This window comes from Suillus subalutaceus (assembly GCF_016647625.1).
Source record: "Suillus subalutaceus strain FC151 chromosome Unknown DFJ58scaffold_5, whole genome shotgun sequence".
Taxonomy (NCBI): domain Eukaryota; kingdom Fungi; phylum Basidiomycota; class Agaricomycetes; order Boletales; family Suillaceae; genus Suillus; species Suillus subalutaceus.
The window spans coordinates 236,610-260,839 of record NW_024540254.1 but is presented as its reverse complement, the minus strand read 5'-3'; the positions used below and the strand labels follow the sequence as shown (position 1 = coordinate 260,839).

General features: G+C 48.9%; 6 protein-coding genes and 1 non-coding gene across 7 annotated transcripts; 4 read left to right on the top strand and 3 right to left on the bottom strand.

Moving 5' to 3' along the window:
- Positions 1 to 2,091: 2,091 nt before the first annotated feature.
- Positions 2,092 to 4,762, top strand: DFJ58DRAFT_759103 (uncharacterized protein). The gene is made up of 13 exons (XM_041388334.1): positions 2,092 to 2,584; positions 2,632 to 2,688; positions 2,737 to 2,815; positions 2,873 to 3,149; positions 3,202 to 3,226; positions 3,333 to 3,421; positions 3,472 to 3,555; positions 3,602 to 3,637; positions 3,686 to 3,706; positions 3,753 to 4,006; positions 4,057 to 4,242; positions 4,298 to 4,389; positions 4,448 to 4,762. The coding sequence occupies exons 1-13, from the start codon at positions 2,139 to 2,141 to the stop codon at positions 4,668 to 4,670; spliced, it is 1,869 nt and encodes a 622-aa protein (XP_041249916.1). The 5' UTR covers positions 2,092 to 2,138; the 3' UTR covers positions 4,671 to 4,762.
- Positions 4,763 to 6,958: 2,196 nt separating this feature from the next.
- Positions 6,959 to 13,102, top strand: DFJ58DRAFT_364142 (PLU-1-like protein-domain-containing protein). Its single transcript, XM_041380041.1, has 12 exons — positions 6,959 to 7,684; positions 7,755 to 7,955; positions 8,005 to 8,395; positions 8,450 to 8,538; positions 8,587 to 8,656; positions 8,709 to 9,060; positions 9,127 to 9,307; positions 9,372 to 9,399; positions 9,451 to 9,698; positions 9,753 to 9,916; positions 9,978 to 12,328; positions 12,376 to 13,102. Exons 1-12 carry the CDS (start codon positions 7,061 to 7,063, stop codon positions 13,053 to 13,055), a joined length of 5,379 nt encoding a protein of 1,792 aa, XP_041249915.1. The 5' UTR covers positions 6,959 to 7,060; the 3' UTR covers positions 13,056 to 13,102.
- Positions 13,103 to 13,384: 282 nt separating this feature from the next.
- On the bottom strand, positions 13,385 to 15,966 carry DFJ58DRAFT_721872 (uncharacterized protein; the record flags this gene model as incomplete). Its single annotated transcript, XM_041384840.1, has 7 exons — positions 13,385 to 13,480; positions 13,530 to 13,573; positions 13,626 to 13,806; positions 13,861 to 13,884; positions 13,936 to 14,280; positions 14,331 to 14,513; positions 14,563 to 15,966. 7 exons carry the CDS (start codon positions 15,964 to 15,966, stop codon positions 13,385 to 13,387), a joined length of 2,277 nt encoding a protein of 758 aa, XP_041249914.1.
- Positions 15,967 to 17,563: 1,597 nt separating this feature from the next.
- DFJ58DRAFT_t20 lies at positions 17,564 to 17,648 on the bottom strand. The gene has a single exon. It is a non-coding gene; the product is annotated as a tRNA-Arg (tRNA).
- Positions 17,649 to 19,315: 1,667 nt separating this feature from the next.
- On the bottom strand, positions 19,316 to 20,418 carry DFJ58DRAFT_836575 (TIP41-like family-domain-containing protein; the record flags this gene model as incomplete). Its single annotated transcript, XM_041392303.1, has 4 exons — positions 19,316 to 19,483; positions 19,540 to 19,719; positions 19,760 to 20,042; positions 20,096 to 20,418. 4 exons carry the CDS (start codon positions 20,416 to 20,418, stop codon positions 19,316 to 19,318), a joined length of 954 nt encoding a protein of 317 aa, XP_041249913.1.
- A 129-nt stretch (positions 20,419 to 20,547) lies between these two features.
- Positions 20,548 to 22,558, top strand: DFJ58DRAFT_759088 (dynein light intermediate chain-domain-containing protein). Its single transcript, XM_041388333.1, has 5 exons — positions 20,548 to 20,842; positions 20,893 to 21,138; positions 21,187 to 21,474; positions 21,523 to 21,887; positions 21,941 to 22,558. Exons 1-5 carry the CDS (start codon positions 20,590 to 20,592, stop codon positions 22,442 to 22,444), a joined length of 1,656 nt encoding a protein of 551 aa, XP_041249912.1. The 5' UTR covers positions 20,548 to 20,589; the 3' UTR covers positions 22,445 to 22,558.
- On the top strand, positions 22,559 to 24,230 carry DFJ58DRAFT_364020 (uncharacterized protein). The gene is made up of 3 exons (XM_041380039.1): positions 22,559 to 22,700; positions 22,756 to 22,988; positions 23,037 to 24,230. The coding sequence occupies exons 2-3, from the start codon at positions 22,809 to 22,811 to the stop codon at positions 24,102 to 24,104; spliced, it is 1,248 nt and encodes a 415-aa protein (XP_041249911.1). The 5' UTR covers positions 22,559 to 22,700; positions 22,756 to 22,808; the 3' UTR covers positions 24,105 to 24,230.

Genomic DNA, 24,230 nt, shown 5'->3' with positions numbered 1-24,230 from the left:
AGCTTCTCTGCTTACAGCATCTTGTCACGCAACGGTGATGTTCGAAGGCTCATGCAAAGCTTGCGAGTGTTTCTGAAAGCAAGTCTAGATATCTTGTCTTTCCACTGCGACTCACTCATAAATCTGTTTCACGCCCTTCTGTGATCATATCCACGTACCAATGTTGCAGTTCTAATGCATTCACGCAGGTGGTCATCCAGAGCGGGTTGCCGGTTGAGCCGGCCCCCAATGCTTCTTCTTCTGAGAAACCATCAGCTGCAGGTCTCGCCACTACTAGTATCAAGGTCTGCGTCTTGTTCATCCATCCCACTATTGCCGGCACATGCCCCTGCGTCGTCCTCCATTTGTGTCCTGTAGCTCCAGTCAACTCCCAGAGCCGAAGCTCTGGTGAGTTCCAGCTATGCATACCCTCTGAGGTGATACGATACGATAAATCAATCCACTTCAACGTGAGGTCTTGTATTCGTCCTGAAATATAATAATGTGGTGATGACAGCAAGCCCGACATCAACAAGTACAAGGTTTTGATGGTTTATGCTTCCAGAGTATGCTGTCGAGCGTCGATACCGGCAAGTCGTCATTGTGTGTATTCGTTTTCTGTTTTGATTCTTCTAACAAATTGATGGCACAGAATGGGCAATATCCTTGCAATATTCATCTTATTCCAGGTAGCAGTTCGAGATATATAATGAACAGCGGAGAGACCGTCAATTGCTCAAGGAGCACAGGGAATTTCTTCTGCATGCTGGTGAGAATTCGTTCTGAGTGCATTCATAGACCGCTGAAAGGATCATGCACAGGCTATTACCACGGACGTGTCGCTCTCGCATTTTAATGATGAACATTTGAAAATTCTCGACTTGGTTCGCGCAGTTGAAGGCAAGCAGAAGCATCAGTGATTATCGAAACTAGACAATACGGAGAACAGAGGCGGCGCCCATTCTATTTTTTTTTCATCTGTAAGTAGCCTTATTCTGTCTCGTTTCCCTCCAGATTCCGCGATGCGACGTCTCCAAGCTTACTCCTTCGACATTTACAGATTCCCTCTCTACATCTCGATCAGTCCGTTTACGTCAAGGAGCACAGGCATAAGCTAATCGGCTCTCTTATGGGCGTTCAACGCCACATTGTTTGGGACCATGAGCGAGCTCCGACGACGATGGGTTGACTGTGACATCGGCTCTGGCTGTTGGAAGATCGTGATGCATGTCATGATCCACGCTGTTCGGCTTCGACCTTGGCTCAATCCCGTCACCCAAACTCCATCGTCAATATGATAGGAATCACATCCAGTCCCGGTGATATATTTCTATATTTCGCATTGGGTGGTGTCCTTGTTTTATTTGAACAGACAGAATTCGCTTGATGAGCAGGGATCTGAACAGTGCATCGGATCATGGCATCGGTGATCCAAAACTAAAGTTTTGCAGATAACTCCGCAGAACATGCGGCACGCACCCAGACACAGGCCGGGGATCTGCGCAGACTTGTACCCAGACCAGCCATTTCAGAGACGTCCTCGACTGACCATGCCCTTCTGTGTGCAATGAGGGTGACTGTACATTGAGGGTCCTTCTTACCTCATTGAAATCCGGTTCTCCTGCAGCATGGTGTATTCCATACTTGCATTCTTTTTCCAGGTCTTCGCATCCACGTCTACTGTCACACTTGCAACCGCTGGGAGTGCCTGAGCGGATGAGGCGTTGTGGCGCTGGTTCATACTATTCGCACCAAGGGACTTCCATGCTTTGGCATGGTTAACATGCTGTCGCGGTTCTCGGTTCGGGGCTTGCAGAGCAAATTGTCGGATACGGTCGACTCGGCTCAGTCAACTTCTGATCAGTACTGGTAAATACTAGTAAGTAGTAGCAGTAGCACATAAGTAGGCTATGCTATAGCCTAAATTTCAGTTAATCCGGGCATGGTGATGTATCATTTTATCAGTAGGGCAGTTCCAGTGCCTAGTTTATTATACCCGACCTTGCCATGAGGCCTGCAGTCGAATCACGAAATGGCCATTTCATGAAGCAAACGAACAACTAGAAGGTTGTGATTAAGTTTAAATAGAGTTATTACCAGATGCCTCGGGTGGTTTATTTTGTGTGCCTCGTGTCTTGAACTTGTCTGCTAACAACACCATGTCGCGCAACCATGACGGCGACTCCGTTCGGAGGCTCATACACCGTTTGCGAGTGTTTCTGAAGGTGTTGTTCAGACATCTCACCTTCCCGCTGCGACTTGTACACCATCTGTGTCGTACCCTTCTGCGGTTATACTACGATTCATGTAGCATCGCATCCAGGCGCAGGTTCCAGTGCATTCACACAGACGGACACCCAGACCGAGTTGCTGGCTCAAGCCAGCCTACGATGCCTCTTCCTCCGAGCAAACATCAGCCGCAGGTCCCATCATTGCTAGGGCCTGCTTCCTGTTCATCCGGCTCGGTCCACGCCCCGCCGTCACCCTCCAATCCTGTACAGCAGTCGCCTACTACAGCTCCAGTCAACTCCCAGAGCCAGATCTCCCCTGAGTTCGTGCCATTCGTGCCCTCCGATGTGATGCGGTACGATAAACCTCCGTCGATGTAAGTTCTTGTGTTCCGACTGCAATCCAGTACTGATTCAATCGCAGAAACCCCGACGTTAACAAATACGAGTTTATTGATCCTCTAACGAGAGAATTTTTAGAGTGAGTGTTACCTTCTTTTTGGTCGAAATAAATACAAATGAGACGCAGTGCACATCAGCAAGACGGTGGAAACTGGCGTGCCTGTATACACCCAGAAGGAGCGCTCTATTTCCATGACCCCACGCGCGTATGTCATTCATCTCCGAAATATGAAGGAGAATCGGACTCTTACTGCTAGTAACAGGGTATTTATACGGACTCGAACTTGCACCACAGTATTCCCCGGTGCAAAATGGACTCGTATGTAGGTCAAGTATTCGCTCTCATGCCCTCTGGGTTGCAGTTGGATTGCGACAAGATCGAGCTTGTGATGCAGTTGGCACGGAACCAGAAGACTGGAGTTGAAATCTGCAGATACTATTTTGTCGACCACGACAAGCATCTGCTTTTCTGGCTCCATAAGCTACCTACAGTAAAACTTTATTGTGGAGTTCAGGGCGTCGAAAAGCTGAGCCATATCAGTGCGCCCTCTACAGTGGATAATCGTCGTGTTCTGATGGTTCGTGTTTCCAGAGTATGCTGTTGAACATCAGTACTGGCAAGTCTGTCATTGTGTGTGTTCTGTTTCTATTCGTGAAATCCTCTCACGAAGTGACGGAATAGAAAATGCAAGATTAATGCGGGATTAATCAGGTCCTTCCTAGGCAACACTGCGAGATGTATCCCAATAAAAATCTGCTATGCACTCAGTTGCTCAAGGAACTCAAAGAAGTTGTTGTACATGCTAGCGCTGGTGAGAATTCCTCTTGACTCCATGCACGAGTCGCTGAAAGGAGTGTGCAGAGACCATTACGACAGACGTGTCGCTCTCGCCCTTTGACGGTGATGAATTATCGAAAATTCTGGATTTGATCGACCAACTTGGAGGCAAGCGAAAGGTTTCTTTAGTGGCATTGCTGATTCTCCAAACTAGAGAATGTCGGTGGCGCTTATTCTATCTGTGTCATTGGTAAGTATCATCATTTCCATAGTGCTCCAGGAGGTGACTGTCTAGCAGCCAGGTTTATGCGGTATTTCAGTAAGTCGCGCATTCCACAATACATCCCCTCTAAGCTTCCTACCAGCCCGAGCTAAATTCTTCAACTTCTGTGGGCTCCCTTCTGCCCGTCTGGATGCGGACCAGATCGTTTACAAAAAGAAGAAGAGGAACAAACTAATCTTAGTTCTTTCATGGGCCTTCAACGTTGCAATGTTCGGTGCCCCGCAGTCACACATGGAAGAACTTCGACGAGTATGGGTCGACCGCAGTATCAACTCTCCGCGCTGGAAGAACTTTAACAGTAAGCTGAGCAGTGAATGGTCAAGCATCACAATATATGTGCGTGCCACGATTCTCGTTGTTCGGCTCCTCATGCTTCATCATGCCAGGCAACTGTGATGGTAGCTGTGGACGTCAGCTTTCTGGCCGTACCTTCCGTCAGTTCCCAGGATTCAGGTTCGGTCACAACTATTAGCACGTATCTTTCCATTTTTTGCATCGTTGGATCGTTGGTCGTGTCCTTGTTTCTCACTAGACAGAATCGGATGTATGGGCAGGAATCTGCCGACACAGCGGTGAGCAAAGAATGGCCCATCGATTGTCGCATATTACTACAACAAAATGTTACAGGTCCAATTCCTCAAGAAGATGACAGGATCCGCATTCGGCACCAAAGCTGTAGCAACCGTGCATAGTCTTCCGTATGCTATGCTGCTGTGGGGGTGAGTGCTCTGCTATTGTGTATCCTGCTTGGCTCACGGAAGTCCTGTTCTTCTGCAGCATGTTGTATTTCATGCTTGCGTTTTCTTACCAGGTCTTCACGTCTACGCCCACCTTGACGCTCGCGACCAGTGGGAGCGCATGCGGCCTTGTGGCGCTGTTTACGCTGTGGCTCATATACGCGGCGAGGGATTTCCATGTTTCGACACGATTGCTGGTGTGGCTCCGGGCTTCCATTTGCAAAGCAAGAAGTGAAACCCGGACACAGCCTAATACAGCCTGATACAGCTCAGTCAATTTCCAATTTGTGATTTGGTGTACTATTTATATGATGTGGAATATATAAATCCCGGCGTACAGGTGCTACGTGTCCAATGATGTTATGCGTTAGGTTGATTGAATCAGAGAGAGAATCATGTATTCAGACAGGCTCGGGCTCGCAGGTCAGGACATTACAGTGCCAGTTGGCTCTGGCCCACAATCAATAGCCGCTCAACATCACCGATCTCCCATTCGGTATCAAAGTTTGATGGCTATCGGAGTCTTATTGTGGAAAATGTTCATTTGAATACGTGCCATTTCAGTCGACGTGAGACTTGCAAGCTTCAGCGTCGTAAGGCAGGCACTATCCAGGATGTATAGCCTTATGTAGCCAAGGCTGCCAACTGGTATTTAATTTCGCACAATCTCCAGGTCCCAACTAATCCATATAGTCGCACGTGTCTACCCGATGCCATTACATACCTCGACATCGTTGTATTTGTGTCGAAGAACAATGAGCTTCATAAATCAGCCGTTCCGTTCACCACCGACTTTTAAAGGTTTAGGGGGAAATCTCTTTATGTGCATAATAAACGCGCGGGATTGCGGAAGGGGCAGCTGATATGCAGAAGCGTGTGTTCGGAGGTGTTAAGGAGACCCAGGCAGACGGCCACGCAGTAGAATATAACCTTGCCAGCGAGAGTGGGGTACTATCGAAAATACTACCGTCAGCGGGCCCACGATATTACGTTGCTCCAACGCGCCCGAATAATACCTAATTGGCTATTTATCAGCTTCGCTCTCGAGGAAGCTTGCCTCAGATAAATATGCTGCGAGCCTGTACACGGCGCGGGCAATCTCGTGGACAGTCTATTCGGGAGTCTTAATAATCATTGGACGTAGTTTGATTCTCGCAACTAGAAGAGGTCCGCACTAGTGTGGTAAGCTATTAATATCACGACTATCTTGAGAATCATATGGGTATCGGGTTGTTGAGATACATGTCAGAGATACGGTCACATTAGACAGTACTTCAGCGTTCTGAAGGATGGAAGAGAATTGTGACCGTTGAGAATGATAAAAGAAAAATGTTCATCCCTCTGCAGTGAAGAATACACGAGCCACGTCCAAAGGAAATGTGGTATCGCTCGCCACTATAGTTGAAGCACAATCAGGAAATAGAGAACTTGATAGAAAAAATATTGGTAACTCCATCGTCTTGATCAGCTGAAGGGACGGGCCGTGGAAATTTGAAGACTGCTCAGCGGGAACGATGCTTGTCTATCTCCTAAATATGTTCTGGATTCAAGAATTCGCATGAACCGTCCAAGTTTGGGATGATACCATATATTTCTCGAATATCCTAAAACAATCACGATTATTCAAAGTTTCTTTGTCCTTCTTTAGGTACTAAAAATAATACTCAGAAACAAAGGATACCGCTTTGGTCCACAGCTGCTGCCTCGGCACTCAACTGCCACACAGGCCGCGGTGCAGGCGTGTAAGTGCTTTTTTATTTGCTCTCTGTGCCGAAAGCCGACTAACAGTGAAAGGCACCAGAGAAAAGGTGCTATGGCTGCCAGCTGGAGCATGTAAGTTCGAACGTGGTACAGGCAAGACTTGACATACAGATGAATCTCGATATAAATCGTGACAGAAATGATGGCACATGGGCGGCGCATGTGCTGGAGCACATAATATGACTAGCCTGAAGCTTCATGGAGAAGCTATGTACATAACAGCGTGTAACGGATGCCTCGCATAAGTAATATTGTTGGAGGCAGATCCGATCTCCTCGAGATTGGTGTGGTAATATATCGTTCTACTGCTTGATGTCTGGCTCGCTGGATTTTGAATACGGCCGCATCGCAGGAGGCATATTAAACATCAATGCATGGATTTAATCAAGTGTTCCTTTGGTCAAGCGCACCGCTCTCGATCTTTCGCCCCCTCAGCTCCATCTGGCCACAGGTGGCCATGTTGCTGGATTTGGTAGTCTTCGGAAGACTTCCGTATCGGTGGCAAGTTCATCTGGATCAACAGTGAATGATCTAAGCGTATCTTTGGCGCCTGTGTGCAAAATAGACAAGCTTCATGCATAATATGTTAGGTTATGATGCATGTAGGAATCCTGGGTTGTTCACTGGGGAGTGTAGTGTGCAAGGAATGTGGAATTGAAATAAGAGGAACAGCTAAAAGTATTTCCGCAAAGGAGGCTTTCCACCAAACTCCGCGAATATGTTGTCATATTCCCACGCCGAAGCAACAAGGTAACACGATAACTCAGTGCACAATTTCAATGCCCGCTCCCACACATTGGAATTCAGGACCTTCGGAAGTCTGCAGCTTTCACTCACAATAACTCCTCCTCCTCCTCGACGATAGCAATTATTATTTCTCATCTGCTGCTTTATGCAGACTATTTCTCCTCCGAATTCTTCGCGGGGATCGCCTTCACGTCGCGGTCGCTCTCCGCGAACGCCTGTACAAAGCAGCGCCCCACGCTCCTCAGACGCCTTGCCGACCGAATTTTCGAATAAACAGCCTGCTACATTCACTTCTTGTCTGTCAATTCCTGTAGAAGGTGCAGTCCCTATAGACACACAGGAGGAAATTCTTTCTCCTTCACAGCCCAGAGTATCACAGCAAAGCGCATCCAGTAGCACCAAACGCGCACCACGTAAATCCAAGACACATGCTCTGGCTGCCCTGCAGAACCACGTGACATCACTGGATAATGATGATGTGACACAGCAGGAATCTACCGATAATTTTTCTGGAGATGGCACTCCAATCTCCGTCTCACCCACGTTAGACTTATCTACAGTCAAAACGTCGGGTCCCCGAACGCAGCCCATGCGCTCCAAACCCCGTCCATTTGGATTAGAAGACTGCCCAGTTTTTTACCCGACGTCAGATGAGTTCAAAGACCCTATGGCTTACATCCGCTCCATCTCAGAAAAGGCGAAAAATTATGGCATTTGCAAGATCATCCCTCCCGTTGGTTGGAAGATGCCCTGTGTTACTGATAGCGAGGTTTGTATATTTTTTCTCCGTGACATAGTGATATTCTTTACGACGATGGCTCTAATAAATTATGTATCAGACATTTCGTTTCAAGACTCGGCTACAACGCCTTAACTCTATCGAGGCCTCATCTCGTGCAAAGGTCAATTTTTTGGAGCAGCTTTACCGTTTTCATAAACAACAAGGCAATCCTCGTGTATCTGTGCCCACCATCAACCACAAGCCCCTAGACCTGTGGTTACTCCGCAAAGAGGTCCAGAAACTCGGTGGCTACGAGGCAGTGCGTGATCCTCCATTATAGCGTAGCTAGTGCCTGAATAGTCTCATAGGTGACTAAAAACAAGAAATGGGGGGACCTCGGGGCGCTCCTCGGTTACCGTGGCATCCCTGGACTATCTACGCAGATTAAGAACTCTTATACAAGAGTTATCTTGCCTTATGAGCATTTCTGCGACTGCGTTCGGAATTCACCAACCCTGTCCACATCTCCGGCTGCAGCGCGCGATCCGCAGCTGAAGACTCATATGAACATCCAGACTGCCACACATCCTTTGACATTTCCTCGCGAGCGTGGTTCCCCACCATCCAGCCCGCTTACTTCTACATCTAGCCCATTATCAGAACCCCCTGATGACGGTGATTATAAGGAACGTAGCGGGCCTCGACCCGAGAGCACCGCTGTGAAACGCGGAGCAAGAGTATCATCTCAGGAAATGACTCGTAAGCTAGTCAATGCACTCGGTTAGTCAATATCTAACCATGAACGCCCCCCAGCTACGAGGAAGTCTCTGGATGTTCTCAATCGGTTATCTCCAGCGTCAGCTTCACCTCAGCCCGACGATGAGTACAAGCGCACCTTAGAAGTACGTATCATTGCACCCTTCCCTTTCGATGAACTCACTCTTGTTCAGCTTTCCTGCGAAATCTGCCAGAAGAAGAATCAGGACGAAAAAATGTTGTTATGTGATGGGTGTGATTGTGGTATGTTTACTTGATACTCAAAATATGCGCGCGTTTGATTTTGTTGCCACAGGATTTCACATCTTTTGTCTCGACCCCCCTTTGGCTACCATTCCGAAAGGGCAGTGGTTTTGCCACATCTGTCTTTTTGGCACCGGTGGCGATTTCGGCTTTGATGAGGGCGAGGAACACTGTCTCTCGAGTTTCCAGGCGCGCGATCTTGAGTTCCGCAGAAGGTGGTGGACCTCTCATCCTCCACCGTCCCCATCGGCCGCGGATCTCGATGACCCTACGGTGAATTACGTTGGAAGCACGCTGATATCTGAGTATGATGTGGAAAATGAATTTTGGCGCCTTGTGCAATCACCGAATGAAACCGTGGAAATTGAATATGGTGCTGATGTACATTCGACTACGCATGGCAGGTGGGAGGATTTTTGGATTTTTTCACCGTTCAAATGAATGTTGACAATTTTTTTTACCTCGTCCAGTGCCATGCCCACTCTGGAGACCCATCCACTGGAGCCGGCCTCGAAGGACCCGTGGAATCTAAACAATATGCCTATTCTTCCAGATTCCCTTCTCAGATACATCAAGTCTGATATTTCTGGTATGACCGTCCCTTGGACATACGTTGGCATGGTCTTTTCGACATTTTGTTGGCACAACGAGGTGCGTCCATCTTGATACGTTTCAGTTATAAGTACTGATCGCTGATCCAACTACGCTACGACAGGATCATTATACTTATAGCATCAACTTCAGTACGTAGTGTCCCATTGCAACAGGTTACTTTTTCTGATCGCTCCCCCTAGTGCATTGGGGTGAAACAAAGACCTGGTATGGTATCCCAGGAGAAGACGCAGAAAAGTTCGAGGCGGCCATCAAGAGTGAGGCGCCTGACTTATTTGAGGCGCAGTCCGATCTCCTATTTCAACTCGTAACGTTGATGAATCCGAAACGTCTCGCTGATGCCGGAGTCCGCGTGTATGCGTGCAACCAACGGGCAGGCGAGTTTGTCATCACGTTCCCGAAAGCATACCATGCAGGCTTCAACCACGGGGTGCGTTTGGCACGTTTTCGATCGATCACATCTTGATACTGAGTTTCATGGCAGTTCAATTTCAATGAGGCTGTCAATTTCGCGCTCCCAGACTGGTTGCCGTTTGGTCGTGATTGTGTTCAACGTTACCGTGAACACAAGAAGCTGCCAGTCTTTTCCCATGATGAGCTTCTCGTAACGATTACGCAACAATCTCAATCTATTAAAACTGCGTTATGGTAAGCATTGAAATTGAAATATTAATGAAATATTCTATGGAACTCACTGTATATTCTGAAGGCTGGAGTCGAGTCTCAAGGAGATGACTGAGCGGGAGCTCGCAGCTCGCCAGTTGGCTCGTGACCGTGGCGTTTGCGAGCGTATTGAGGAAGAGGACCGCCCTGAAGATCAGTACCAATGCACAATCTGCAAAGCCTTCTGCTACCTCTCGCAGATCACCTGTCATTGCAAGAGCGAGATTGTCTGCGTTGATCACATGGATCAACTATGCGACCATTCATCAGAAGAATTGACGCTCAGGAAACGCTTTTCTGACGCCGACCTCCGCGAGACTCTTGGGAAAGTCGTTGAGCGCGCAGCCGTCCCTGGGAAATGGCGGACGAAATTCAACAAAGTGCTTGTGGAGAGCGACCTTCCATCATTACGCTCTCTTCGCGCGCTCCTTGCTGAAGGCGAGCGAATCAATTATCACCTCCCTGAACTTACCGCCCTTCGTAAATGCGTCAACCGTGGCAACGAGTGGTTGGAGGCTGCCAATGCGTTCATTAGCCGCAAGCAAGGTCGTAAACTCACCCGTCGTTCACGTGGCCGCCCGTCTTTGCACGAAGCGAACAACGCTGCATTTGATGACCGTGATGCTGGAGATAGGCCTGACCGTGGACTCAACGACCTCTATGCTCTCCTGATGGAGGTGCAAAATCTCGGGTTCGAAGCTCCGGAGATTGGAAGCCTTCGTACATTGGCTGAACAAGCAGAAGATGTTCAATGCAAAGCCTCAGCGTTACTCAATTCCGCCAGTTCAGTGGCCAGTCGGGACACTTTCATAGCTGATTGCGAGCGGCTGCTCCTTGGCGCATCATCCATCAACGTCCATCTTGATGAAATACTTGAAGTTGAGAAGCTTGTGTCTCGGGAGCAACTCATTAGAGAGCTGGAGGAGAAGGCGGAGGATTCGTCAGCTACACTGGAAGACATTCGTGGACTCCTAACCCGCGCTCGCGCCTGCAGTGTTCCTCTCGAAAACCAGTTTATCGAAACCCTAGAGTCTCGTCAACGAGCTGGGGATGACTGGGAAGAGCGGGCGAGGCAGATATTGGATCAGCCACACAAGACTATCGAGGAACTGGACGAGTTCTTTGAGATAGACTCTACCATCCCTATCGATGTCACAATTTACGACCGGCTGATGTCCGCGCGCAGCAAAGCGAAGGATTTCGAGAAACAGGCGAAGGCTTGGATATCCCCTGATGGTCAAGGACTCAAGCCCAGGATTTCGGAAGTTATGCGTTTCGTTGCTCGTGCTGAAAAAGACTTCAGCATTCCTGCTATCAAAGATCTGAAGCAGACTGCCGAGTTTGCTTCGGATCTCGAGAATCGATGCGAATCGATCCTTCAGCATCGTTACCAGCACCGAGAAGACACAGACGTCTTTGCGATGATGCGGAAGTGGAGATCCTATGCCCGAGAGCATCTCACCATGTTCTCACTACCCGTTTTTGAGAAGCTGGATGATCAACTCACTCGCCATCAAGAATGGCTGGAAGATCTGCCGTGGTACTGTCCGCAACACGAATGCGCTCATGGTCGGGACATCCTGAATGATGTTGAGGAGTCAACGAGACAGGAGGATGACAAACCTCCCATTGATGAGTACTTCACCTGCATCTGCACCACTCCCGTTCGCCCCCCTCCACCTGGGACTCACTCTGACGCAGTTCAGTGTGACCATTGCTTCGCAAGGTTCCATGGCGTTTGCGCAGCTAACGGTGGTTCATGCCCTTTCTGTGATCATCATCACTGGAATGGTGCCATTCACAAGGAACGGAGTTGGCACTTCTGTTTCCTGCCGACCATTCTCCTTAAAGCGCCTTTAATAACCAAAAATTATTCGGAAGCCTGGAAGCAGCTGGAGATCATTGTCCGTCGGATAGATCGTTTGTGCGAAGTCATCGGCCAGTTCTTAACGTATGCCTCACAACCCGGCAACAAACGGGCCGAATATATTCCTCAAGTGCGCCACTACATGCGCAAATTGTACAAGATCCAGTTTGCTGTGTCTCCAAGTCGCGAAGTTTCATACGGTCTCGACCTCGCTGGTCTGCATCGCATCCTTGCTGGTCAACCGCCAGCTGTTCGGGTCAAGAAGAGGCGAAGACCAAAGTTCACTTTTGGCCAGGATGTCGACAAGGATTGGCGAGATGGTACACGCTGCATATGCCGCGGTCGCACGCCATACCTCATTGATTATCCAACCGTTGAATGCGAAGCTTGCAGAAGACGTTATCACTCTGGCTGCGTCTTCTTCCCCATAGAGGCCAACGCCAGCGGCAACAATCGCTTTATGTGCCCGCTGTGTTGTTTGCGTAGGAGCCGACCATACATCTATTCAGAAGTCCGCGTCAAGCACGTTGGTCAGTGAAGTTCATTACACGTATTACTTACACTAACAAATGAGCAGATAACCAAGATCCAGACACGTATGTCAATACGAGCTTAATGCTGGATACCTTCAGCAAAGAAGTTGTTTATATGAAGATGTTACCCCCATATACGCAAACATTATTCGTGGAACTCATACGATTTTCGCCCGGTCAGCCTGATCTCAATAACGGCAATGCACCAGCTTCCCGGAGCGTTCCAGCGCATATAATGTCTCACAGTGCTGAACCTGGCCCTTCTACGCACCACCGACATTCGCATATTCATAGCGCTCCCATGCCACTTCCCACACCACCAACACCTGTTTATGAGCTTGCAAGGCAGCCGTCAGCGAACGGACATCAGGTCCCACCTCCACCGCCTTGGTCCCGTCCACAGTCACCGCACTTGAACAAGAAGCGCAAGTATACGGATGACACTCCACAAGACAACCCAGAGCCGAGATCACCCAAGCAACGGCGCCTTCCTCAAACCCCTGTTCTCCCGCCTGCTAACGCAGCAACTCGTACGATACAGCAGGCGCTTTCGCCTTCGCTGGCCATGATTGTATCACCAGTTGACACCGAACCTTCCCCTCGGCGACCGCCTTCGATACCTCCCCCTTATGCTAGACCACCTTCCTCCCCGTCTCTTAACACAATGAATGGAGAATGCTCTTCTGTGAAGTCAGTAAAGTTGTTGGTTGGAAATCACAAGTAGTGTATTCGTTCATGCGTTTTGGTTTGTTCTGATAGGTCTATTGTACTTGTTATCTGTTGACCGTAGTTGCAATTGTCCCCACTACCCTGGCATGCTTTTTATGGAGTGTTGATGTACGTGAATATTAGATAGATGAATGGGAAAAGAAGCGACGTTGCGAATGGGAAATTGAGGACGATCCTCGAGTTCTCCCGCGAACTCGATGGAAGTCTAGGCGCAAATCACGATGACGAGATCGGAAATAAAAGATCACAAATGATGATAGCGAACCAGAAAGGCAAAAGCTTAGACAGACAGAATTAAAACAAAACGATCAACCCCCAATGCGTTTATCGTTTAACCATGAGTTTATATGTGGTGTACCCGCCAATGATGCCGAAGGCTGCAAGTGCGGCAAGGATCCCAGCAAACCAGTGGTAGGTGACCTGAAAAACAGAATAAATAGTAGCGGTGCGCAAATGGTAGCCCACATACAGTATCATCTTGGCCTGGAACGTGTACATTCATACCCCACATACCTGGATGAGTCATGAGGACACAAATGATCGACAGTGAAGAGAAGGCACTAACCCGTTACCAAGTTCATAGGGATGAGGACCGTACCCAATGCCGTCAACTTCGAGAGGACATCGTTGATCTGGTTATTAGCATCTGTCATCTCGATAGAAATTTGCGCCAAGTAGTTGGAGTGCGAGCGGGACAGTATTTTTTCGTAGTGATTTAGATTTTGCGTCATGGTTATCAAGTGGTCCTAACAATTCTTTGGAATCAATCAGTGGTAGATTCAGCGTTGGCAGCAACTAACCTGAATGTCGGAAAGATATAGACCCTTTTATAAAGAATGAGTCGTGGCACGGATGACCAGTACCGAATAACTCACAATGTCTGACGTTGGTGCCACCCTCCAGTTTTCATTGCATCTCTTCGCGAGCCCCTTGACTACATCCGCTTTATTACCCATCAAGCGCAGTAGTCCCATGACCTTCTTGCGACATGTTCCGATTCTTCTCAACATGTCACTTTGCTCTGCCTCCTTCAAAATAAGGACGAGCTCGTCAATAGAGTCGACTTCGTATTCAATGGACTGGATTAGAGGTCCGAAGGCATCGGTGATGTCATCGATCAACGCATACGAGATCCAGTCTGATGTGACATTAATGTAATCTTTGAGCTGCTTTATTCTTCGGCGGACATTTTGTGGATGTGGGGTGGGGCGGAAGTGGAACTAGAAGGATTATAAATGAAACAATATAGGAAAACAAATGGAGCACTTACAGATAAAGTTCCCTCTCTAAATACAATGATGTACATGTTTAGGGGCTCCAGGTGCATGGGGCTGTAAGGATCCTGATCGAAGCTACGGAAACAGACAAGGTAGTAGTTCCGGAACAATTCAATCTTTTCACGAGCTTCCTCCATTTGGATGTCTTCAACAGTCAAAGGGTGGATAGAGAAGACCTAAGGCAACGCTTAAGTTCTGAAAACCAATTGTTTGCATAGGCAGTACCTTGCTCAAAACCTTCATCTCTTCATCTGTCGGGCTTAGGACATCTAGCCACCATGTATTCCCCTCAAGTTCGCCACTATCCCTGAGGCTATTTGGTGGGCCTGGATTAGCAGCACTGCCCTTCTCCGGACGACCATTGTGGCTGGGAGTTGCAAGATCTAGCGGGCGCCTGTTCGTGTCCTGGACAGAAGCTGCCCCTTGGCGTGCAGGCACGGGAACAGGTGCAGAACCACCTTTCGCGTCTCGCGGGCAGTCGGGAGGAGCCAGGCCGGTAAACAAATCTTCAAAGGACTGCCCGTCCGCAGGAAGTTCACTGAGGCTTCGTGCGTGAATAGTTGCAGACAACGCATTGGAGTAAAACGAGAATCGGTATGGTCTGTCATGACCGGGTGTCATGATCCCACCCATCCCAGCAGCATTGTACTGGTTTGCTGATACATTATCTGGGGATGGGATGGCGCTTAAATGCCCGTGTCCCATGAGCCGGCTTGGAAAAGTGAAGTTTGGGTCTCCGCCATGGTTCTCAAATAAGGCCATTTTGCCCCGAGTGCTTTTCCGGCTGTGTCTAGGGACTGGACTGCTCTGGCTGAGCTTGCGCTGTCGAATATTACCGTGATAAGAAGAGTCAAATGCAGCGTCAAGTGGAGGAATTCCTCCAGGTGGAGATGTGGCCGATTCTGGACCCCCGCTCTGGGCAAAGCTTGGGTGGCGCAGCCGAAATGCTGGGCCATGGGTATCCGTAGGTGATGATATGCCTAGCTCAGTCTTTTCTTGAGCCGCAAAGGCCTCCAGATGAGCAAAGGTGAAAGCGGAGCGGGATGCATTCGCCTGATACACGGGAAGGCCCGGCATGGAAGCGAGAGCTTCATCACGAATCGGCCGATACTCACTCCCCATAGTCGTAAGAAGTGCTGGGTCGTGGGTATGGTCGAGGTGCTGCATCCGCAAGTCAATAGGAGTTGGTGATTGTTGCGAGTGCAGCCCGTCAGAACCGCAGTTCACACCATTATGATCGAGGTGGCTAATTCCGTCCCCACGAGCAATATCAATGTCGTGTTCCTCAATAACTGAGAAATGGGAGAATGGGGGCACTGCTTCAGGGTGAGGAGTCGATTCGTATTGTAATGATGTCGGAGGCGTCGTTATAGTCTCCCTCCGGGCCCTGGACAAATGCAGAGCCATGTCGACATCTAGCGTTCTCTGCCTCTCCCTCATTTCTGGGTCATTCATATCATAAGAGCAGATAAGCGTTGGAGATATGTGTGGTCGGGACCCAGATTCCACCACGTCGGTTTGACATGACAAGCTTTCTCTATTGTCCCTTCGTCGAACGGGAGAAACGCCTCTGATTGAAGTAGGCGAGGTCGAGAGCACGGGCGCATCATGGAAAGTCGGAGAAGTCATGGGGTCAACCTACGAGTCTGGTCAGCGAACCATGCAAATTTGTAGAACTCTAAATGCTGAGAACCGCACCAGATTCGAAAAAGGTTTAGTCAGATAGCTCGCCGAACTGATAACCTGTCTTAAGGTGCTTAACACATTATTAGCCTTGAAGCTTGAAGCTTGAAGGACAAGCTAATTTCCACTCCAGCAACTCGGAGCTGAATCAGCTAATCATGATTAATAAGCTTACTTAAGCACCACCCTTTAGGACTGTCAATTTTCCAGTCCGTCCAGTCTCGCAGTGCAAGACGCCAAATTCCCGGTCGGTACGAAAACGGCCGACTCTCGGTGAGTGGATTTTACTAGTAGGGTGTGGACGTACTGAGGGCCGGATCCGGGATCTGAAATTTTCTATCCCCCCATTATGAACTGCCCTCACGGTGGGTCATAGTTGCCTTGAGCAGCTGACCAGTCGCCGAACGCGGTTGCCGTCGTGCATCGGAACTTACACCCACTAGGTGTATAGGCTCAGCAGTATTATTCCTGAACAGAACGAGATGGTTAGCGCGGTTGGGGTAGCTATGATAGCCCCTGACGAGAACTTGAAACCACTGCCATCCCCCCACCTAGCGTCCCTCTTGCCCAGCTAACAGACCCTTATCCTATGAGACGGGTGACTGCAGCGGGTGGTAAGGACGTGATCTGCCTCGCGACGCTCTGCTGGACGCTTCTAGCTTGGGCTTCGCTTCCAAGCAGTTCGCTATAACTGGCTCATGATGGGCCATGTGTCCGCATGGGATTCGTGCCGTTCTCCGCAAGATTTCGGCGTTTTACTGCCTCTAGCTTCGCTAAAAAATTGGCGACCCCAACTCCATTCGGCTTTTCAGCGGCAGCCACAATTTCACGACAACCGCTCTGGCAACGTGCTCGCGTCACTGCCGCTCATCGTGGTAGTTCTTCCTGCTCATTCTGACTGCTACATACACTTCTTGTAGTCAAAGCTTCATGAATACAATTTTTCGCCACATTTCAGGATTGCAAGTCTCGGAGTCAATGTTCCACACTTGAAGGTCAGTGACGCTATTTGGCAAGAGCCTCTGATCCAAACTTGGCCAAATAAACCCCTGCCCTACCATAATATGCCAAGTACCTGTTCTTCCTAGAATCATATCAGGTCTTTAACAGAGAGTAACCAACAAACGCGTGCCCGCAGAGAGGACGAAGCCCTTCTGACCTTGGTCCATGTAACTCCGGAAGTTAAGGGGATACGATATGAAAAGCCCTGTACCAACGAATCTATATATTAATAAACATGAATTTCTAGCAATCGCGCCATGTCGTCGACATCGTGATTGAATATTGATATATCAAAGGTTTCAGGGCAGGAAGACTGAAGTAATCAATCAGGAATCATGAAATTCACTGTCATTCCTGGTTGTCTTGGTCTACGTTGCTCCACGAAACACTTTCTGAGAATGGACACTACCAGCGAAAAATTCAAACGGTTGCCCAATTGATAGGATTGGTAATTCTTGATTCTCGTGTTGATCCGAGGCCTAATGAAAATCAAATCAGACAAAAGGTTATAATGTAAATAAATTGACTAAGAATAAAAAGAAACCCCTGGCGGGACTCGAACCCGCAACCTCCAGATACACTTCAGTAGTAGAAGTCTGACGTCATAACCATTAGACAACAAGGGCTTGTGTGGCAAGCGTTAAAGGACGTCCATCATCCTGAGCCTGTCATGGACCAATGAACTAGGTCAAACAAGGGCTTGGGCGGCAAGCATCAAAGGACGTCCATCATCCTCGTAGCTAGCTAAAGCCGCGCGTTCCCGACAAAGACCTCTTGCACTGGTTATAAATAACAGTCAGATTGTAATAGATTCACTTGAGGTGTGTTACCAATGGTTCTGAAGACCTCCACGAACAAATCAGATTGACCTTGACGGAGGAAAATGGCCGACAAGGCATGTGCTGTTAAACAACATACTTGGAAAATTTGTATTATTCGGGGCATCTGGACCAGTGAGTCATGATAGCAATAGCATAGCAGCACGACGACGAGAAGTATGCCAAATGGAAGAATGAAGATTGAATTCAATTACTTACACCTATGAGGATACCATGCGCTTGCGAAACGGTCGTTTCCGCAATTCTTCGGCCACGTAAACGTGGACCCGTGACGACAAAGACCTCGAGTGTTTAAACTCTCACATAAACAGCACAGAGCTATGTAGGGAATGCCACGTAGCATAGTGCTACGTAGTGCGTGGGGTCAATCCAATTACTTCGTCATCAACAGTAAGTTCCCCGGATTCCTGCATGATGGTAAAAAATCAGATGTGTCGTACCAAACCCGGCACCCAGCTTACCTCGTGCTCATAATGATCCCATGTTGCTGGGTATAAAATGGATCAGCAAGGTTCCGTTTTCCCAACCCACATTCCTCAAACGCTCAGCGTGCTCCACACTTTTGTCCCCCTGCACGCATACGTTCACCATGGAAAGCCGGGCCGTTTATAACGTATGATCATCTTTGTTGTTTGTTTCGATTGCGAGGGTTGAACAGGAGATCACTAGGTGTCTCGTCGCAAAGTGTACACTCCATCATATGTATATGATGGCGCCTCGCAGCTGTCATCCGTCTCATCCGATACTTTCGGGAGCTCAGACGAACACGCTGGATGCTGGTCATGGTGTAGTGGTCTTTGGCGTTGCTTCAGGTGCTGGTGACAGTCTGGTCAGTAGCCTGTCATAATATTGTTTGCACTGAGCTGATCATACCATACCTCTAGGTGAAGATATACCCTCTCACAATTAACAATTAAGTTAGAGCGGCTTGCATCCAGCGGGGATCTGGGTGGCATAGACGGCCAACACACTATGGAGCATTCGCAATCGGTCCCGTAGCCACACCTTGAAAGAAGGAAAACGGCGTTCCTTCATTTGCAAGAGTCGTTCTGCACCAATAGCAGAGTGAAGACCTATATATAGAATCAGCCAGTAGTAAAGCACGTACCACCATTTTGTACGTTAATACCAACTAGGATCCTTCTGCTCGCCCAGCGTAGTTGCAAACCTTATCATGGATTGACCATCTGCGACTACTTCCGTTGCGCCAGCTAAATAAAAGCACCGCTAGTGTGGATAGTCGCTCAGTACAATTATTGTTCGGCAGTCAAATTTCTATGTAAGCAAGTCATTGATTAAGAATGCATGCTGCAAAGGGGTGTTGAGCATACGTTCTGAGGAAATTCCCAGAGTCTAGTCGCGGCCCGAATTCTGCCGAAAAGGTTAGGATATGAAAACAAAATTCATGAGCTACAAATACAATGCAGATGGTTCTACCACTTATCACTGGTGCATTAGGGTTCATCTTTTGCTAGTACCACTGTCTCTACTTTTGTCCTCAAACCCCTCCAACCTGTCCTCGCCCCTGTCTGCTGAGATTCCGTAACAGGCAATTCTGTCAGCACCTTCGCAATGAAGTTCGCGTCCGTCAGAGGAGTCAAATCATTGCGACTAGGAAGTCGCTGGGGTTGTCGGTTATCAAGGGACGAGGTTACATAAGAGAAAGCACTAGACGCACCCTCTTAACGCCATCATATGGTGCCTCCCAACCGCTCAATTGACGTACGACTAACAAAGGTCTTGAGGTGAAAGAATGATATATCCTCGTGTCATGTGTGCGGAAGAGCACATTATCCACACGAAGCGTGAATCGCGACAAAATGAATATACATGTGGGCATGACACGCTTCAATCCGGGCTAGTCAGACAACAGAAAATCATAGGGTAGCAGCACGAACTATTCGCACGAGAAGGTTGGATGATCCATTATCGTGTAGTTCATCCTCAAAAAGAGGGATTTCCGCGTAGAATAATATTGGATCTGGTCGCGTGAGCTCAGAGAGCGGAATAGAATGAGATGGATTATCCTCATTGGCATCCGTCCATTGTATTGAAGGACTCGGCGATTGGATGTCTGGTGCAGAATCAGAGTGATGGCCAGGATAAGTCATGGTGTAAGTCCAATCATAATGCTTGGCTGCGACTGTAACAGGCAACGGAAGGCTCGTTCCAGGGTCTGTGCTGGTGAGTACGCTCAGAATCACATTGATACATATACAGCATAAATTCCTCACCGGCTCTTAAGCCAGGCATCCGCGTAGCCAACCTTGACTCCACCGTCGCCCTCCCCGAGCTCACCCTTTTTCACACACTTGAGGGCATTATGAGTGTCAAACATCATCTTCCACCCGGATGGCTGATGTTCGAGAGATAGATAGTTACTTCCAAACGTCATCTCGGGCAATGGGAATCCTAGCGAAGCTTGCAACGCGTCGCACTCCGACGCGCTAGATATCGGGTTAGTGGACGCGATTATCACCCAATCATTGATTTCGATTGTACGTGAGTTGGGAGTCTCTGATAGCTTGTGTTGTGGTACTGCGATTGCTGAGGACATGACTTCAGCAAGAAAGTAGTCCTTTGATATGATCTCCTGGTAAGTAACCGTTGTCGCCGTCGTGGCCGTCGTCGTCGAAGGTGATCAACTTGAAGGTATTGATCGGAGTTTCAAAAGTATAAGTGTAGGTACTTCAAGTACACGAACTCGCCTAGAAGTACAACGGAGATCATGGAAGGATCTCGTCCAGCGACACCGGAAGCACCCCCAGAAAACCTATGGTCGTCAATATTGGACTCAGTTTCCTCTTCACGGTCAATCCCTTCAAAGCAAGTTCTACTTCTAGGTCCTTCTTCGTCTGGCAAGTCCGTGCTTGCTTCAGCCTTGCTACAGAAACCAGTTGCTGAGGAGAGCAAAGACGAGACACGGTCAGATTTCGCTCTTGGATATGATTGGGCCGATATAAGAGATGACGGCGACGAGGGTGTGCTTCCAAAAATTTATGTATATGAAACGTGCTAATGCCGCGACCAGACACTTTGGCGCGTCTATCAGTGTACACAGTGCCTTCAGATGCAATAGCTTATACTTCTTTGATACCACACTTTCTGCCTCCTCGGGTATCACTGCCTCACACCCTTGTAATGATTGTTTTGGATTGGACGCGCCCTTGGACATTTGTAGACAATCTTCAGACGTGGCTCAAGTGGGTAGAGATGTGGGCGAAGGGTGATGGATCTCGGGATCTCGACATCGTTCGCGAAGAGAATCATGAAAGACGTATGCTCATTTGATTGAGACAATCCGATAGCTGACATTATCCCACAGTACAACATCATTTACAGCATTACACTGAACCCTCCGTCGATGCAGTCCCTGCCACCTCTAATATCTCCTCGAATACAGTCCTACCGCTCGGCCCTGGCACTCTAACCCACAATTCTGCCGGTGTGCCGATCATTGTCGTCTGCACCAAATCAGACCTGATAGACGAGGGAAATGATCTCGTGGGCGCCAGCAGTTCCGGCATGGGCGGCATGGTAAAAGGTAAAGGTGGTGAGTGGGAGGAACGCACAGATGGCGTGATGCAAGTTCTCCGAACGATTTGTTTAAAATGTAAGTTTTTCTGTAAACCATAGTGAGCACCTCATCACACTGCTTTAGATGGAGCATCATTATTTTATACTACGCAGCAACCTAACACATTACTGGTGCTGAGGCAATATGCCCTGCACCTCTTATCTATCCCACCGGCACCGTCCCCCATGGCATCCGGATCCGAGGCTCCAGCTCCCCTGCGCAATCCATTTGTCTTTCATTATAAGCCAAATACCCTAGACCGCGATCGCATTGTCGTTCCTGCTGGTTGGGATAGTTGGGGCAAGATTGGCGTCCTTCGAGAAGGGTTTGAGGCGAAGGTTTGGGGCGAAGCTTGGGAAGCAGACCTTGATGCCGACGTGATGGAGTCCGAGGATCATGCGGGTGCAAAAAAAATGTACAAGATGCTAGTACCAGATCAAGGCGCGAAGGTGAAATATATTATTCTGGTAATCTGGCACAATGACCTCATTTTTTCGCGCAGTCACCCCCTTTACCTCCGTTTAATGCCCCCATGGCAGAGCAGGCGTTCCTCGCGAAGCATTATGACGAAAACGCCAAAAAGCCAGACCGAGATCCCCGTGGCGCTTTCCGAAATCCCACGGATACGGCTGCAGCCGGTATTGTTGGACCACTGGGGAGCAGCAGTTTCAATCTTCCAACCGTTGAGCGTGCCCTCAGTGAGATGGAGGCCGGAATGGGAATGGCCAGTTCACTCAACACCAGCACGACCGCCGATGGAGCACGCAGACTATCACAGAGAGCTGCGACGGGTGCAAACGTGACCACCCACGTTGGACGACCACCAAGCTCACCGACCATCGGAACTTCGCCTAGTTCTACTGGAGGACAAACTCAACATGAAGTCTTGCAAAACTTCTTCCAAAGTTTGCTCAGCTCACGGGATCGCGGTGGCACCAGCGCAACAGCTAAGAGCATGGGCTCCAAAACAAATGGCAATACTAGTGGCACAGACGATACGAGCTGATTGCATTCTTCTGGTGTACTTTAGACTAGTGGATTTTGTATCATACAATTTTTGGGGGCAGTGGACACATTATTATTGTGTGTTTTCGGAGAATAAACAAATGACCAAACAAAAGCGACCGTCACCTTAAGGCCCACCTCATCAACAGGCAGCCGAAATTTGCCACAGCAAAGTTCGGTCTTAACTAGTTTCGTCTCGCTAACTTGTCAGCCTCGTTGTAACCGCGTTTCCCCTAACACCACAATATGGGCAGATGGTGTGTTCATCTAATCAGTTCAAGTCTATCTAATCACGAACGTTCCGGCGTGTAGGACAGCCGAATATTATGACGAAGTGTTCAGTGCGAAAATGAGGAGCTTGGTGTATGGGTGTCCTCTTACTACATAACTTCTCGCTAAGGAGACCTCTGCTTTGCTGCAGCTCCGGAGCAATCAAGCGCCATAGGCTTGAGAAAACTGAAACCACGATAAGCTATGAGCATTTTGTAGAGGACTTAGACGGTGGTGACTCGTTTACCACTTCGTTGGTTGAGATTCTGGTCAAGGTGCGCTTCCTTCGCACACCCTTTGTCGACTTCTCACCTTAGCTACAGGAAGTGGCAGACCGACACCATCGTCAGAATGCCACTGACCGTGGTCTTATTGGAGATCCCACCGCTAAAGCGCTGAGGAGGTTATCTAACCCAACCACTACATACAGGGAACGGGAACGGTATACTTGGCGCGGGACAGGTGGTCGAAGAGCAGTGGACCTTTCAGACTACTTGTCACGACCTCCAGATGAACTCGAGATGGACGAAGAGGCTGATGAGCTCGAGTCACTAGAGCAGTATGGCCTCGTGCAACTCGAGGGCACACGCAACAACACTGAGTTATATGAGGCGTACCGGCATCCTCCACGGCCGAATCCTTCAACAGCCTACCATGCGTTCTCTCCTGCTTTTTACACCGTACCTGCACCGCTTCCAGCTCCTGCGCCAGATTCTCCAAGTGATAGGGTACTTCCTCCTCTACTTGATTCGCCCCCTGCTCCACGACTCGGTGGCTTGACACTTCCATCAGCGAGTGGCCTGCTCCATACCTCACTGAGTCGACAGCCCTCCATTCGCCGTCCCGTCAGAAGCAGAACAGCAGATTTCAGTGACTTCAGCGCACGGCGTCGAAATTCTTCGCGACATCTAGCTGATGAAGAGGGCCCATCGAGACTCGATTCATCTAGCACATTCCCTGGTCCACATGTCAGTGCACCCAGGGAGGATTCCGACCCCCCTTCATCTGGACCGCCGGGCCATGCCAGGCGGTTTTTCCCTTCCCGCTCACGACGCTTCGAAGTCATTCCCACACCTCGACCTGTCCCCAGTACGGGTGAAGACTGGCTCTTCCCACCGGCCCCGTGGTCATCATCCCCATCAGACCGCACTGTGTCCTTGGCACCCGATAGCCAAGTTGGTGAAGAGCGCTCTCAGGCTCCTCGGCTCCGGCGAGGCGGCCTTAGAGCACCGGAATCTATGCTCTCACGGCACATTTCGCCTGCCACCAATGCAGAGCTGGCACTGAGGGTATCAGAAGAGATGGCTGCTATTGAGAGCGCAGAAGCCGAACATCCAGAGCAGACACGATCTGTATCGGAAGAGATATTACAATCTATTGGTGGACCATAGACTCGTAGAGATATGATTTATTCCTGTCGACAGGATATTTGTATTATTTTTACTTTTACGCCTACACCTTGCATATGTTCGTAGCACATGCTAGCAAAACAGAACCTTCTTTAGACGGGTCTTACT